Source organism: Emydura macquarii, unplaced genomic scaffold (genome assembly GCF_026122565.2).
Source record: "Emydura macquarii macquarii isolate MOO-44397 ecotype Brisbane River unplaced genomic scaffold, CSIRO-AGI_Emac_v2 contig_2924, whole genome shotgun sequence".
NCBI lineage: Eukaryota > Metazoa > Chordata > Testudines > Chelidae > Emydura > Emydura macquarii.
In genome coordinates this window covers 1,792,214-1,809,310 of record NW_027133061.1, presented here as the reverse complement: position 1 = coordinate 1,809,310, position 17,097 = coordinate 1,792,214, and the positions used below count along the sequence as shown (strand labels likewise).

The following is a 17,097-nucleotide window of genomic DNA, read 5'->3' as shown; positions in this document are numbered from 1 at the left end:
ACTCAGGGTTTGCATCAGTCGCATGCCTCAAGCCAGCAAGGGGCTGGGAGGCAGCAACTGGAGGTGCTTGGGAAAGGAGCAGGCCCGAGAAGATGAAACTGACATCTTAAAGGGATACCAGATGCACTAACCCCTCTGTCCTCTGGAACGCCCTCTCCGCGGAGTGCGCTGGCCCCAGATCCACACACTAGCTGACACTGAAATCAGGAGTCTCAACACCTCTCGGGATCTGCACCCTGGTAAATTTCCCACCTGATCCTTTATACAAGCAAATCTTCAGGCTTTAAGCAGCTCTCACCAGCTTGTCATCTGCTTCTAGGGTTCTGTCCACAGGAGGGAAACTTTTCCACCATCGCAGTGTGATTTTTTTTTTAAATCATGAATCTCATGATATTTGGGGTCTTTTCTTACACCCCCTGCTCCTGGAGTCATGGGATTAGGAGACAATCTCAGCTGCTTTTTTTTTTTTTTTTTTTTTTAAAGGAAGTTTCTAGCTCTCAGAGCTGACAACATAAGCTTGAAAAATATGAATCCCAATGGCTCCAAAACCAGAAGGCAAATATAACCCCAAATAGACCGGGGTTTTGGGTTTTTTTTTGAAAAAGTCTTATGACTTTTAAAACAATCTCATGATTTTGCAGGGGAGAGGATCTGATTCATGATTCTTAAGCCACCATTTCAGCAATAGCAAGGGAGGTGCTGGGAACCCTGGCACTTTCCATTTGGGTTCTCAGCCCATTTGAAGTACAGGGCCAGTGAAACCTGCTCCACGTTGTGCTGGACTAACAGGGGTCCTTAACCTGTCAACCCTCGGGGGCTTTGGGAACAGCTGATTATTATTATTTGTATTATGGTAGCACCGATAGGCTGCTGCTGAGATCAGGACCCCATTGTGCTAGGCGCTGTACACAGACCGAGTGAGAGACAGTCCTGGTCCTGAGAAACTTGCAAGCTAAATAGATGAGACGAACGAAGGAACAATACTAACAACCCCAGCTGTGATGAAGCTCCTCTCATAAATAGGTCTCAAAGTGCTTTAACAGGAGGAGTTCGTATCGTTATCCCCACGCAGAGCCAGATTAATGCAGGGGCTTTAGGGGCTGCAGTCCAGGGTCTCGGGGTAAGAGGGGCCCCACAAAAATAAATCCGGGTGGCTGGAGAACCGCCCATTCGGGGAGGGTAGCTCCTGGCCCCGCCCCTTCCACCCAAAGCCACGCCCCTTCCACCCCTCTCCCGTCAGAGTCCCGCCTTGGGCAAACGGAGCGCCAGCCAGGCTGGCCGGGTGGCCCCAGTGCCAGAGCACCCCAAGCGCCCCCCGCCCCAGCACTGCCCCAACCTACCCTGGCCGTCCCTTGCCCCAGCAGCTCCCCGCCCCCACTGCCAGAACGCCCCAGCACCAGGCGCGGACCCAACCCGGCCCCAGGCTGGCCAGTCCACCTCAGCCCCCGGAGCGTCGCCAGCCCACGCCATGCCACAGCACCACCCCGCCCCTGGTCTGCCCCAGCTTCTGGAGCACCGCTGTGCCGGCCCGTAAGGAGCCCCACAAAATCTAATAGCCCCAGGCCCACAGGAGAGTTAACCTGGCCCTGTACCCCCTTTACAGGTGGGGAAACAGAGGCAGAGCAGGGAGGGGAGGGGACTTGCCCAAGGTCACACAAGTAGCTTATATCAGAGCCAGGAACAGAACCCAGCCCTCCTGGGCCCACCGCCTTTGTCTTACCCACAAGACCCATCCTCCTTCTCCAAGTACGCCCCCCCTCTACCGTACAGCTCCTTGCACATGGGCACGGCTTTACGACTAGCGAACGCCTCCTTACCCGTTGGCGAGGTCTGTTCCGGAAGCGAAGAGGGAGATCTCTGCAAAGGCGAGAACAAGAAGACGGTAGGAAGATATTACCCAGAGGCCAGTGAAGAGATCACAGCCAGATCCTTGTCCCGGGGGCTACCCTAAACAACGCGCTGCAATAACGCTCCACACCACCCTGCGGCTTCCTAGAGACGCTGCGTGGCTCGGGGTTAGGACCGGAGAACACAGAAGTGTCACCGCAGAGCACCAGCTCCAACGAAGGTCGAGTGTTGCTTTCTGTCGAAAAGTCACCTAATTCAAGCGCTCTGAAATCACCACATGTGCTTCGATCGGCTTGAAATTTGCTGCACCAACTGGGATGGAGCGGGGGGAAGAATATGGCGCGTGGTCCAGCTCTGGGATCATCTGAGCAAGGGGCTCCCGAACTAGCATTTTACAAAATCACCCGGCTCTGATCACCTTTTTTTTTTTTTTTTTTTTTGGTGCACCCCTGGGGTGCAAATTCGAGGTTGAAATTTTAGCCCCTCTCCAGGGTCCCCAGGCACTTCGGGGCAACCTCACCTCTGGGCTAAAGTTTTGGGGCGTTTAATCGGGCAGCAGAGCAGATGGTTCGTTACAAACAGCTGCCTGCCATGGTCTGAGCCCGGCGAGTCACCAAGGGTGAAAGCCAGGGGCCGTCACCGTTCTGCGCTCTCACGGAAACCGCCCCGCTCGGCTCCAGCGCAGCTGCGGGTTTGCGAGGGGGGCTAGGAAGGGGCGGGTCACAAGGCAGAGGTTACAGCCGTGGGGGGCCCGGTGGTTTCCTCACACTCACTCACGCTGCTCCTTCTGCTGAATATTCAGCCTGTCGGGGAGAACGCCCAGCCTCAATGACGCGGGAAACGCAGTCGGAGCTTCTCCTACGGAAACCCTCTTGTGCTAAAGAGAAGTCGCTCCCCTCGCAGGGCGCCGTTCACCCCGGCGCAGGGGTGGGTGCCAGCAAAAAGCTGATGTGCCCTTTGTAACCCCGCTTGGGGCTTGTTTCCCAGCAATGTCGCTTCACTCAACCCCCTTGCTGGTGAAAAGACGGCCCAGTTCCTCTCCTCCCTGTCGGACGAGACCATGGCTGGGGCCGCGCGGGGCTAGGGCAGGAAAAGCCCTGCTGGGATGGGGAGCGGGGAGGGGTTTGTCTTAGGACTGCAGAGAGATGCACACGCACCCCCTTCCCCAACCCTTTCCCAGAGAGTGAGGCTAAGCCAGGAAGGAAATCCAACAGGTCAAACGCTCTGGAGCAGTTCTGATCCCAGACCCACCTGAGGATTTCCTCCGGTCTCAGCTCTCTCCCTGGTGGACGGTAGCCGGCACTGCTCAACGCCTGCCTGGTGGGGAGGGAACCTTTGAGCATAGGGGGAGAGGCGGTGGGAGCTCACGCACCCCAGACATCTCTGGCCATCCCCCCTGCCAGCACCCTGTGGTTGTCTCCCCGGCTGGGGCAGGAAAAGCGAGATCAAGGGGCAGAGAATCCTTCCCTACTCACCATCCGCATCCGGGAAGCTGTCAATGCCGCTCATGGAAACGGACTTGGAGAAGGCGCTGGAGGCGGGGTTCTGCCCCATCCGATATGTCTGCAGCCCCCTGGCGTCTTCCTGGGGACAAAGGCAGGGATCAGAGCCGTGCAGCGCAGAGACACGGCTGCCCCTGCTGCACCAGGCGGCTTGGGGCAACTGCACAAAAACGCAGCCGCACGCTCACTGCTTCCAGCAGCATCTGCCCGTAGGGGGACAGCGGAACGTGGGTCCCCCACCCACCCCTCCAAGGAGAGCTGGTGCCGTCGCTGCGCTGAGGGGTGGGTGAAGAATTTGCCTCTGCAGACGATCTTGCTCGGCCAGCTAGATGGATCATCCCCCCCACCATTAAAATGCGGCCACCTCTGGGGTGGAGCCCCACAGCGGCAGCAAGAGATTGAGAGAGGATTGAAGAAGCAGCCTGTACCCCAGAAAGTCTCAAGCTTTTCCATTGCCCGGGGCTCCCCTCCCATTCCCCATGACACACCATCCCCACGGCAGCCACAGCCACTGCTTATGTGACGAGTCACTCCAGAAAACACACTGTTTTTTTCGCTGCCTTTGGTGCACTGAGGTTTTGTCCTTCGGGGCAGAAGTTAATCACCCCCCCACACACCCGAGATCAGCTAATGAGATGGGGTGGGGCCCTCTGCTCCCCCCAGGCCCTCAGTGGCTGGGGCCCTGGGCGCCAAAGCCCCCTCCCAAGTGCTAGTGCATTGTAATGTCCCCCAGGCCTGGGAGAGCCTGGAAGGAGGGACCACATGGAGCATCCTACCTGCTACCCGGCAGCCAGCCCAGCCTCTTCTCAGCATCCCACTCGGCTCCCCTCCTCCCCAGCACGTGGGAGGCAGGGGGAGGAACATACTCAAGTTACACACACACCCCGAGCCGGACTAGACAATCACAACGTCCCTGCTGGCTTTACAACCTAGGAAGGAACGTCTGAGCAGCCGGGCCCTCGCTGCGCGTCTCACTCGAGGGGCTGCATTTCACTTGGCCGCCCGTGGAGTACCCTTCCCTCCCCCAAAGAGAAAACCTCTGGTCGAGGAGAACGCGCTCCGGACCGGGAACTATTCTGCCTTCCTCCTTCCCCGCAGGAGGACAGTGGGGACCACAAAGCCAGAGTGAAAACAGACGGACACTGGAGCAGAGAGCGCCGGGCAGGGACGGAGGGGTCGCCGGGCTGGCGTAGCCCACTCACAAGCTCTGCTATGAGCGTCCAGCTCCTGCCCTCCTGGACGGTACTGCTGGGCCATCTCACTGTCTGGCCACCTCCCTACCAGACCGGATTCATCCATCTAGGCCAGTACCTGAGTGGATCGGATTCCTGTCCGGTCTCCCCATACCTCGTATCAGACCACTGCCCCATCTAAGCTGGTATCCCTGCCTCCGATGGCCAGTTTCGGATGCTTCAGAGAAAGGCAGCGGCCCCCAGGGGATGCAACCGCAGGAACACACAGGTGTGCAGTGATGCACAAGCAGAGGGATAATTCCTTCCTGATCTGGGTCAGCTGGGGACAAGGCCCTGAAGCATGAGAGCTGGATGCATGATGGCGGCAAACATGCAGGTGCAAGTCGGCGGGATGGGGGTGGGGACGGGCCCTGATTCTGGGAGGTTCAGAGCACTCTCGCTGAAGCCAATGGGAGCGGAGGACACCTTGCAGACTCTGGTCCTACTCCCCCATCGGGCAAATCCCCTGGGGATCAAGGGAGGAGGGGGTGATGCATCTCTTACCTGAGCCAGCTCCGGTTCCTCCTCCTCCTCCTCGTCTTGTGAAAGCAGGGACTCCAGCTCGTCATTGCTGCGGACGATGGGGGCCCGGCGGGGGTCCCTGCAGTGTCTGGAGAGGCTGCCCAGCTGCTCCGCGTCGGAGTCGATCTCCTCAGGAGCCAAGCCCTTCAGACTCCCGCTGAAACAGACGAGGGACAGCCCGGCTGAGAACTCTGATCGGAAACCCGCTCACCCCCATCCCACCCCCAACTGACGCACCCTGGGATTGCTCCATCCCCTCCGCCACCGCAGAGGGCGCCGTCCATGCACTCCAGCTCCCAGCTCAGCACCGGGAGCCAGAACTCCCATCCCGTTTCCGACAGCAACTCCTCCCTGTGACCCGGGGGCAGGTCACGTCCCCTCACGTGCCTCAGTTTCCCCTCTTTTGCCCCAGGGGGAGGAGGACACCGTGCTGCCCCCGCAGGAGCGGCAAAGGTTAATCAGTGGATTTAATAGTTTGGCAGATGCTTCACACCAGCCTAGCGGGAGATTTGACTCTTGCCGCTGGCTGCAAAATAAAAACCCACTCTTTGTCAGGTCACAACCTGCCGCTTCTTGGATCGCGCTGCACTTTCCTGGCCTGTGGGGGGCACGCAGGGAGACCAGATGCCCCAATTTTATAGGGACAGTCCCGATATTTGGGGCTTTTTCTTATATAGGTGCCTATTTCCTCCCCTCTCCGCCCCTGTTCCCTGTCCCGAGTTGTCACACTTGCTATCTGCTCACCCGAGGGGGGCAGAGACCAGGACAGAGCCCAGGTCTCCAATGCCCAGATCGTTTGCCAGACCCACAATCCCACCCCAGCCCCTCTTCACTCTCAGTCCAGTAGCGAAATTCACCTAGAAATCGCTCCCCCAGAGCGCAACCTACTCACCGCAGCCTGCTGAACATGGCGCCTGGATGTACCCCTCTCTAGCCCCTTGGCGAGATCTCCCTGCCCACCCACCCCCGGCTCCCCAAACACCAGCACGTCTCTAGAAGCAGCCACTGGATCTCAGAGTGCAACTTCCTGGTCTGGGCGCCACGCTCTTTTGCAGAAGTGGGCTGGTGGTTTGGGGCTGGTTATTTTCAAAGCTGCTCTTTGCAGCGCAGAAAAAAAGCCAATCAGCCTGAGCCGGCCACTCTCAGCTGGAGAGAGAGAGAGAGAGAGAAAAAAAACCCAGTGCTCCAATCCGCGTGCAGGAATCCCCACTTTAACCGGCCACGCAGAGTGGCCGTGGGGCGGGTGCAGCGGCAGGGTGAGATCAGAAGGGCCGGCTCCCCCATCACGCAAGCAGGGGGCCACGGCTTCTGCTACGGGCCTTGGATCTCACCGTGGCTTTATCGGGGAGCTGAAATACCGTGGAACGGGGGGAAAAGATTCTCAGCAACACGAAGGCCTCAGGAGCAGGTGGGCGCCCTGGGAGAGCGATTGCCTAAAGCTACCAGCAGGGGGAGCCACCTGCCTGCTTGGTGACAGCTGGGACCCCAGCTGGAGGGGCCACCTGTTAGCCACCCCCTCATGCCACCCCCTTCAGCAGCTGGTCAAGGGAGGGGAGGTTGCTGCGTCCCAGGCTGTCCCAGACCCTCCCACCTCCCCTGGTGGAAAAACCTCACCATTCCCCAGCGGAAATGTACTCCTGGCTGCTTTATCCCCCCCCGCTCCCCCGGGGTTGTGCTGCTCAGTGGTTCTCAACTTCTCCTGACGCCTGCGCCCCTTCTTCCAGGCGTCTGATCTGTCGGGTGCACCCCACGCTTCACCTCATCGAAGAGCTGCTGGCTCATGAAATCGGACAGAAAAATACAGCGTCACGGCAGGTTACTGCCGGAAAAGGGCCGACGCTTTCATTTTACCGCATCCTTATCGAACGGAGTCTAAACCTCGTACCCACACTGCAGGGCATCGTGCTTGGAGCAGCAGAAACACGCCGTCGTCTGCATGAAATGTTCGTTTGTACGCACTTCGCTAGCGCTTTTTAGTGTAGCCTGCTGTAAAATCACTAGATGAGTGGATGTACCCCCGGGAGACCTCTCTGTGCCCGTCCCCCTGGTTGAGAACCACTGCTTTAGCTCTTCCCCTCTCCCCGGGGGGAGGGGTGGGGTGTGTGTGTGTGTGTTCACCCCAATGTTTTTACAGAGAGCCGTCCGGTCGCCTCTCTGCCCCGGTTCTGCCATGCGGAGCAAGCCAGAGACTGTCCTGGGGTGGGATCGGCTCTCCTGTCCTCTCCTCATCCCTTGTCGCCTTCCGAATTCATCTCTCCCGACCCTGGCCGAGCAGAACTGCACGGAGGATGCCCGGCGAGGTCTCACCAGCGCCTTGGCACGATATTTCCCTCTCTTTACTGGAAGGGCCTGCCCCGTACACCCCAGAACCACAGTTGCCTGGGTCCCAGCCTGTTCAAATTCTGAACCCAGATCCCCTGGGGCACCTGGATCACCCATCCAAGCCCTGACCCAGCTCGGCTCCTACACAAAGCAGCGGGCAACAGTGCAGGTTGGCTCATCAGACCCAGCTCGAGCCGATCCTGGGGCCCGTTCGCTGGGCCGAGCCGCCGGCGGGCGATAAGAGGCAATGAAAGCCGCTGAACAAAGGCAGCCAAGATGAGAAATGACAAATGAGACGGAGCTGCGACCTGCCCCCCGAGCAGAGCCCACCTCCCCGCCCCCATCTGAGACCAGTCCACCGGGGCCCGTCGACAGGGAAGCCAGCACAACAGAGCTGCATGCACCAAGCAGAAAGGGGCTGGTGGTTCATGGACAGAGGTAGACAGGAAGGGAGAGGAGTGGCCCCAGCAGGGCCCATTGTTTTTCTTTCTATTGGAGCCACAGACCCGGGACCCATTGTGCTAGGTGCTGTGCAGACCCAGAGCAATAACCCCTTGCTCTTATAAAGGGCTTTCCGTCAGCAGATCTCAAAGCACTTTACAAAAGGGGTCAGCATCATTTCACAGCTGGAGAAACTGAGGCACAAAGAGGGGCTGTGATTTGGCCTGAAGCCGGGGGATTGGGAGCCTGTGGAGATTTTATCCCAGCTAGCATCACGGAGTGTGGTCCACGTGGTTCAAGCCTTTCAGTGGTCTTGCCAAGTTTTGTGCGGCCCTGCGGCAGGCAGTTCTCCAGGTGAACATCCCCCCTAAGTAGCACGGCTCAGCAGACAGCCCCAGCATGCCGCAGCAGCCAGTTCCACAGGTTAACGTCCCACAGCCCTGGGGCAGGAAGTTAACCACCTGCCCCAAAAATGCCCTTCAGAAGCAAGATCCACACACCACCCCCCCCTACCCAACTAACATTCTGCAGTAGGTGTTAACACACCCCAGCAGCTAGACACACCCCAACCACCACTCTGCAGCAGCGAGTTCCAGGGATTAACACCCTCTCCTCGCCATTAATGTCAAGCGGCAGGACATTTCTTTGGCTCGGAGTCTGGTGCCAAGGTGGCAGAAAGAGGGTCGGGGGGGGGGGGTGAAATCTAGGCTTCCAGGCCGTGGCAGGGAGGGGGGCGGGCCATGAGCCTGGCTTGGTACCTCAGTTGGTCGTAGTCCGGGGTGCTCTGCAGGTCCTTGCCCGGCTCCCAGCTGTGGCGCCGGAAGGAGTCCCGTGCGCGGATGGAGGCCCTCAGGGCACACGACCTCCGCAGCGGCACACCCAGGAAACGGTCGTCATCTTCCTCCTCCTCCTCCTCCTCCTCCTCCTCCTCCATCTCCCAGGCAGCCTCCAGGTCGAGGTCGGGGCAGCAGCCTTGCTCCACGGCCGACATGCAGCGGCGTTTCTGGGCCCGGGCCCCGCAGGCGTCGCCGTCGCAGGCTCCCGGGGATGGCTCAGAGCTGCTCATCCTCAGCTCCCGGGGACGGACGGATGCTGGAGGGGGACGGGCGGACAGGACAGAGAGGTCAGGCACAGGCTGAGTCCCGTCATAGCTAGCGGGTGGGGGGTGAGCATGGAGGGGTAGGGGGATCCTAGCCGGAGAGAGAGCCTGGCACCACCAGCCCGGATCAGTGGGGACTCGGGGTCACTCCCATCCGCCGGCTGCCGGATGGGGCCTGTCCGCTGGCTCCCAGCCCGGCCGCTAGGCAACCCAGGAGCTCAGCTGGGCCCAGGGAGCCCCCTCCCCACGGGTCCCGCTCCTGTCTGATTTCTGACTCCCCTGGCTACGGCCCTCAGCTTGTCTTTGGCTTGGCCACTCGCCCCCGACTCCGGCTTCACCCTTGCACCGGTGCCTGCCCCAGGCAATGTCCCACTACATCCACAAGGTAGGGCGCCCCCCACCTCCCACCCCATGTTCAGCTCCTCCAGGAAACGAGTTGGTGGGTTCTCAGCTCTGCAAGCATCAGCAACCCCAAAACTGGCACCGTAACTGGCACCGACCAGCTCCCTGACTGACTGACGAAGGGCTGGACAGGCCCCCAGAGACCAAGCTGCCCTCACGCCCCCGACTCAGGGTGGATCCAGGGGATTGCAATCAGCCGATGACTAAAGGCCAGGCCCCTGGGTCACTCCCCACCCAGCAGGGGCCCGTCACCTCCTCCCCTGGTCCCCGAGACTGGGGCCAGAGCTGGGCAAGCCCCGCTTCTGCCAGCCTGGGCGGTACCAGTGCCAGAGCCAGCGGCCGGGACTCAGTGCTTTCGGTGGCGCTGCTGACAGACCCACTCCACTTGGGGGTAGGGAGGAGGAGGAGGAGGATGGGGAGCTACCGGGCATGAAACAGGCACGATTCGGTCGCCCATTTGATGGCTCCACATTTCCAGGCCAGAGCATGGGACAAACAGGGACGCGCTGGGACAGAACCCGGCTGCCCGGTCCCGTCAGACCGGGATGGGGTGCATCCGCAAGGGGCGGCGCTGGGGGAACGACTCTATTGCTTTCGTAGTGAAGTTGGGTGGACGTTCCCACCCTGCTCCATTCCCTCCCCCACCCCGGCCACCAGACACACCGGATCTGGCCCGAACTCCCCCTTCCTGGTGTGTATTGCTCCCCCTCGATCCCAGCCCCCAGCTCCCTCTGCCTCAGACGCCCTCCCGGAGCCTGTGTTCAGGCTAATAGGACCCCCTGAGCTAAGTGCAGGGTGAGTCAGCCCACGCGGCTCTTGCCGCAGCCAGTTACAAGCCAGCTGCCGAGCCTCAGCCTGCAATTCTTGGGGTGCCGATGGAAACCGGCAGCTGCTGTGAACTGGTGCCTGCAACTGGTCCTCTGCTCCCTGAGCCAGCCAGCCAGCCCCCTTCCCCCACGCTCTTTGTATGAGCTCTCACGCCAAAGAAAGCAGCCACCTTTCCAGTGGACATTAACACATCTTAGCGCCATAAAGAGGAAGTGCCTTTGCTAGCCATTTCCCCGTGCTCCCCTCGACAGGCCCATCCAGCGAGCACATGGTCAACCACGCCGGAGCCTCCCCCAAGGCCCCCAAGGGTAATGCTGGAAGGAGGCGAATCGGCCAAGGATCTGGGACTCCAGCATCCGTGCTCCGCAATGGCCCTTGGCTGGGTCTCCCGAGACACAGCAGATGGGCACCGTGGGGTGCAGAGACCCCGATTCCCAGTGACTCCCTGCCAAGTGCTAAGGGAATGCCGGTCTCCGTCCATCCCCAAACGGCAAAGCAATTAGCCAAACGCCTGCTTTTAGAGCTTCTCTCTCTGTGTCCGTGGTACTTACCCCCACCATCACCGTAGTGTCTGAGCACCTCCCCATCTCTAACGTGTTTATCCTTCACAACCCTCCTGGGAAGCGGGACGTTGCTGTTATCCCCATTGTACAGCTGGGGAAACTGAGGCGCCAGGAGGTCACCCGGGGAGCCAGCAACGGAGCAGGGAATGGAACCGCTAGCCCCGCCATCTGCTCCAGACAGGCTGAGGCCCCGGCTGAGCTGTTAGCCCTGTGAACTCCTCAGAGATATGATCCAGGGGACACACTCCTCTCTGCCTCTGTCTGAGCAATCCCTCCATCACTTCTCCTTGCCCCACGAGACCAGGGAGGGTTAATGAGGCTGTAGCCCCGCCCGGTATTTCATGGCTGATACCTCGCCACTCAGAACTCCATGGACATGGCAGGGAGAGAACGCCAGTCCCTTTGAGCTGTACGCGCAGACCCGCGGCCGCCTGAGCAAACAGAGAACTGGTGGGTCAGCCATATAGGGCCTAGGACACACAGAGCTGAGCAGGTCCCATTCCATCCATCAAGGGCAGTGGTGACTCATCGCGACGTGTTCTCCCCGCCAGGAGTTTCAAGGAACGGCCCAAGGGGGAATCTTTCCGTTCACTTCAACTCTGGATCAGGCCCTTAAAGCCACAGAACAGCCCAAGAGGCTGAATTGGTCTGGCTTCCTCTGAACCCGCTTAGCAGATGGCAGGCTCCCGGCGGATGCTGGAAGCTGGGGTGTCCCACCACCATCACCACCAACCCGCGCAGCAGCTGGGGCTGTAAGAGCCGCGGTGGGTGGGGTCACTCATCCCACCAATCCCCCGGGCTCCCTCTTTCAGGCAGGTCTGCTGCAGCTCAGGGGAGCACACGTCCCTTCCAGCGCTCGCGCGCTTGGGGCAGAGATCGGAGCCGGGGGGACTTGTTCCTCTAGAACGCGCCGGGCCATTTGCAAAGGAGCCGGGAGGATGGCGCAGTTGAGGCTACGCAGATCTGCACAAGAGCGGCTGGAGTGCTTTGCCCTGGCTCGCTAAAAGGAAAGCAGAAAATCTCCCCAAGTGAAGTGCCTCGTCCGATCTCGCCAGCTGAGTTCCTCTTTAAACGGCCAAGAATTTCTGCAGGAAAAGGGGAGCTCCCCCCGCAAACACGGTGTGCTGATAGACCTGTGGTTCTCAACCTGCGGCCCAAAAGCATCCAAGACAGATGGCTAGCCACCCTCCAAATTTCAGTCCAATTTAACTTTCCCAATCTTCAGCTGCTGGAAATCGGCAGCGCCCCGTTGACGTGAGCAGAGCAGAGCAGCCTTATCATCAGAAAGGCCTGCTCAAACATTCCTTTACCTTTGATTTTGTACTGAAGCGCTCTTACCCAGAGACTGGTGACTCACAGGTCAACGTGGGGGCATGGTGCTAAAAGAAAAATGCCCCAGACAATGACCTGCCTTCAGTGCAGCAGTCGTGAGTGAGAAAGAAGAAAAAAGAAAAGGTAACATCCCTCCCCTATCGCTAGCTTCCGGATGCATTTGTGAGAGAGAATTTTCCTGCCAGCCCCATGGGATTTGAAACGCCATCTCTGCTCTTTGCGTGGCCATTATTAGCGTGACAGCACAACGCAAAGACCGCACCTGAAATCAGGGCTTGAGGACACACCGTAAGAGACAGTCCCTGCCCTGAAACAGCTTAGAGAGACAAGACAAAGGAAGTGTCGTTCGCATCATTTCAAAGAAATAAATGACTCCATTTTACAGATGGGGAATTAAGGCCCAGTGAGCTTAAAGGTACGTCTAGACTGCAATCGCAGCTTTGCTGTTCTGGGACCCGAGCTCACGCTGCAATCATATCCACTGATTGAGGTCTAGACGGACCCTAAGTGACTTGACCATGGTCCTACAGGGAGTCTGTGGCAGAGCTAGGAATTGAAACTCGATCACCTGTCTCACGCTACTGCCTTCAACCACAAGGCCACCCGTTCCCCTCAGGTTTTCTAGGATTTATAATAAATGCGTTGCCCTTCTCTTTGCTGTGTCTTTCAGCTTAGGATCTCAAGGCACTTAACAAGGGATAAGAAACGCAGCCTCATAGGGTGCGTGATGCTTCCCCGCCCCTGCTAAGTATCTCCAGCAGGAAAAGCCCTGCAAACTAGAACCGAGGCGCCAGTTCTGGGATCGACGTGGGAGGCAGAACGGAATCCGGCTCACTCTCCCCTAGCTGCACCACCACCACCGTACCCAGCCCTCGGCTCCTTCACCCCGGTCGGTTGTGGGGCGACCCTCGACTAGCTCAGACGCCTGCATGTCTCTTACGGATCAGCATGAATGCAGCCAGCGGACGGGGTCTATCCCATGGCCTAGACAAGGCCCCAGCTAGGAAAGGTGCTGCAGGGGACCTGGGCATTGTATATTGTTTCCCGGTGCTTTTTGGGAAGAGGATGGCTCTCTGTAACTGCGGGTCACGGTGGAGAGGAGAACTGCTAATGCCTAACGGTCCGGTCACCACAAATCCTCCCCTCTCCCCCCGCGCCAGGCCAAGGCCCCTTCCTTCAGCAGCTGCAGGACTCTTGGAGCAGCCACAAGCGTCTGCATATTTATTTCCTCCTCTGCAGCCCCAGCTTAGACCTGCTCCTCCTGGCAGGCAGTGGGTACAAGAAGTGACTGGGGTCCTCCGTGCTACCAAACCCTGCCGGAATTACCGTGTCCTCGCCAGTCCTGCGGTCCCCCACGTGTGTTGCTAGGACTTCTGGGGGGCACAGCCCAGGGCGCTTTGCACTGCAAAGTGCGGAGATGCTCCGTGATTCTTTCCCAGCGAATTGTGGGAGAACTCGTCCGTCCTTCTGGGCGCCCAGGGGGCATTGTGGGAAGGCTCTGGAGGACTATCAGCATTCCAGGGGGTTAGCCTGCAGCCACACTAGAGAGATCTGACCCACCTCCCTCCGCCAGGGCAGCGAGCTCAGACTGAAAGTGTCACCACACTCAGGTCAGGAGGTTGCGTGTGTGGCTGGGTTGGGCGTTAGGAGAAACACCCAGGTAAGAGTCCAGGCCAATTCTGCAGTGCAGACGTACCCTCGGTGTGGGTCACGGCCCCATCTAGCAGCTCCTGCACATAGATGATAACAGCCTGCTACTGCTGCCAACTAATGGAGTTACTCCTTTAGCTCATCAGCACAGTTGTGCTGCGGGTCCTTGATTCATACCCTGCTGGTGACCCATGCAAGGCGGGGGGTGGTTAATTACATTGCAGTGTTGGAAGACCTAGTATAGACAGGCCTCCGGCTTCAATATTATTATTACAATAGCACCCAGAGGCACCGACTTCTGCCTTCTATACAGACACACAGGGAGACATAGGTGCGGCCTGGAACAGCTCCCGATCTCAAAACAGACAAAGGGCGGGAGGGAAACTGAGGCATGGAGAGGGGAAGTGATTTGCCCAAGGTCACCCAGCAGGTCAGTGGCAGAGCCAGGAACAGAATCAGCCCAGTGCCCTCTCCACTAGATCACGCTGCTCATCCTACAACCATCTTCAGCCCCCGGTCCTGTTAGCCCTGCTCAGTCACCGACCACGACCAAAGAACAACGCAACGAAGCACGTGCCGAAGACGTCCCAGGACCACCCCACCCCCCCGCTGAGCCTTCTCCTCCAGGTGGGATCAGCCCAGCCCCTGTTCTAGCTTCCAGGAGCTCACCTTCTTCACCTGCTCCTGCAGAAACCTGCTCCCGTCTGTGTCCGCACGGACACCTTCCATGCTTGCAGCCATCCTGCGGGGTCTTGTTTCCCCCTGCCACGCACACTTCCTAGCTCCCAGCGGGCGGGATAGGAGCGCCAACGGGATGAGCTCAGCCGCTTTCCTGTTTTCACGTTCCCAGGCCCGGTCAGCTGATAAGGACTTTCCTCCCCCTCTGCCTGTGATCTGCTCTCAGATCTTTGCTGAACTGTCTGAAGGCCGGTTACCAATTTTCCACATAAAGCGATGGGCTCGAAAATGGGAAAGGAGCATGAGCTAGTGGTTAGAAGAGGGGACAGGGACGCCTGGGTTCCATTCACAGCTCTGGGAGGGAGTGGTGTCTAGTGGTTAGAGCTGGGGGGGCTGGGAGTCAGGACTCCTGATGCATTTAGCCCTCTTTTCATGATAAGGTCGCGTACATAGGGGATGGGGCTGGGAGATCGGACTCCTGGGTTCTGTCCCCAGCTCTGGGAAGGGTGTGTTGTCTAGCGGTTAGAGCAGGGACAGGCAACTAGGATCACTGGCTTCTGTTCCAGCTCTGTCACTGGTTGTAACACTGGGCAAGTCTGGGGCTAAGGAAGAGTCAGGTGCATGGAGCTGGCAGGGGGATACTAAAGGGGATTCACATGAGGAGGGAGAGGAAGGGTCCATCTGGGAGAGGGATGCGCTAGGAGCCCTGGGGTAGGGGCCGTTTGGGTGGACCCTATTTAACCGTTCTGCATGCTGGACTGAGCCAGCGAGGCGCTCTGGACCAGGGTGACGGGAGGCGAGAAAGAAGCCAAGTTAGAAGAAAATCAGCTGATACGGTCCAGAGCAGGAAGCGCTCCCATGGAAACCTGGGAGAGTGTACACAACACAGTCGGATTCCCACTGGGGCGCGTGGAGGGGTGGGGTCAGCCTTTCCCCAGACAGCCCCGCCAAGAGGCCGGAGCCTCCCAGGGGCCAGCGTCCATCTCGGAGCCACAGCTCCAGAACCAGGGAAGTGATTGAAAAGCAAAAGCAAAGTCCCGAGTGGGAATCTCCTTCTGGGGCCGGAATTCCCCCTGCAGTGCTAACGTGACCCGCTGGCTGCGTGCGTACTGTGTTCACGCCCCGTCCAGGAGCTGAGCTGCTAGAGGATAAAGGATGCTGCCAGTGACTGTTTTAGCTCCAGGAGTGGACATCAGTGCCACAGGACCCCTGCTGACGACCCATGCGAGGAGCTCAGGGCACTGGATAAGTCACCCTCAGAACTCCCTTCGCGGGGGCAACATCTCGGTTCTGTTCAATCCTACAGAAGGCCTCCTCCCTTCTCTTATCAATTATTATTATTTCAATCATCATCACAGCACCTGGGAGCCCCAGTCATGCACCAGGACCCCATGGTGCCAGGCGCTGTACAATCATAGAACCAAATGACAGTCCCTGCCCCAAGGAGATTGCAATCCAAGCACCTTCCCCCTCCCAGTCATATGTGAGCTCCTTCCCAGTTAAGCAACCTGACTAACATCTGCCCTCTGTGGTTTGTTCCGTCTTTCACCCTTTCCCCAGGGGGAGAATCAAATATTGTTTTGTGAGGGTATTTTTTTGACATATGGGGAGACTAAGAGGCAAAGGGGGAGGAAGTGACTTGCCTAAGGTCACCGAGGGAAATCTGTAGCGGAGCTAGGAACCCAGGAGTCCTGACTCTCAGACGAATACTTCTCTGCTACTGCCATGAACAGAACCCAGGCGTCCTGACTTCAAGTCACCTGCTCTCCCGGCAGGCCACACGCCCCTCCTGGAGCCAGGAACAGAACCCACAAATCTTGCACTCCCAGCTCAGCACCCACACTCCCAGCCCACATGCAGCCTCCTTCTGAAAGGGATCAAACAAGTAACTGACATGGGGACACAGCCACACCCGGCCCTGCCTGTACTTTAGTACCACAAGTGTTTGGTAGTGAATGAACACAGCCATTTAACACAAGGGGACCTGTCACAGGCTCATCAGCCCAACCCATCTTTCTAGCCTTCGTCCAGAGCCGGGCTCAGTGTTGCACACCGAGAACGGAGAGCAAACACACGTCACACACCGGACAACGCTGTGTTCTGTTGGGGAATGTAAACAACTAAGACCCAGGCTGCTGAGAGGGGGAGGAACAGGCAAAAAAAGAAAGGCTAAGGATGAAAGTGGGGTGGAGAAGAGGGATGTGGGAGGATGGGAGTAATCTCTGGGAGAGCGAGGAGAGAGATTGGGGGCCCAGGGCTCAGACGGTTCTATGGGGACCCTAAGTGCGGCCCGAGTTAGAATACACAACGGCTCTTAAACCTCACGCTTCTAGGCCTGGCCCAAGTTCTCTTTGAAATCAGGATGGGACGGATTGTGGGGGAATCTGTTCCCCCACCACCACTCCCTAAAGGATTTCTGCACCTTCCCCTGGAACAGCTGACGCTGACCACTCAGAGATGAGATACGGGATCTGATGCAGTCCGGGGTTTCCCATGTTCCAGTCTTTGCAGGCCTCATCCACGATGGGGCCGGGATCCCACTGGCAGCAGCAGGGAAGAGAACACAGTGGCTGATGGAGGCAAATGCCATAAGCTGGGCGACCTCAGATGTGAAGCATCCGGGCGGGCGTGACGGCCACCACCTTGGCTGATGCACCAGGGACTGCACAGGAGCTCTC

At 58.7% G+C, this 17,097-nt stretch overlaps 1 protein-coding gene across 2 annotated transcripts in view; it reads right to left on the bottom strand.

Annotated features, from left to right (window-relative positions):
• ARHGEF2 (Rho/Rac guanine nucleotide exchange factor 2) overlaps positions 1 to 8,971 on the bottom strand; it is a 97,878-nt gene extending 88,907 nt beyond the window's left edge. For both annotated transcript variants that reach the window (XM_067569411.1, XM_067569413.1), the window contains exons 1-4: positions 8,626 to 8,971; positions 5,087 to 5,261; positions 3,324 to 3,432; positions 1,818 to 1,857 (exon numbers count right to left, since the gene is read on the bottom strand). In XM_067569411.1, the coding sequence (XP_067425512.1) occupies positions 1,818 to 1,857; positions 3,324 to 3,432; positions 5,087 to 5,261; positions 8,626 to 8,933 (632 nt within the window). In that variant the 5' untranslated portion in view covers positions 8,934 to 8,971. The remainder of the gene's footprint in view (positions 1 to 1,817; positions 1,858 to 3,323; positions 3,433 to 5,086; positions 5,262 to 8,625) is intronic.
• Positions 8,972 to 17,097: the final 8,126 nt, after the last annotated feature.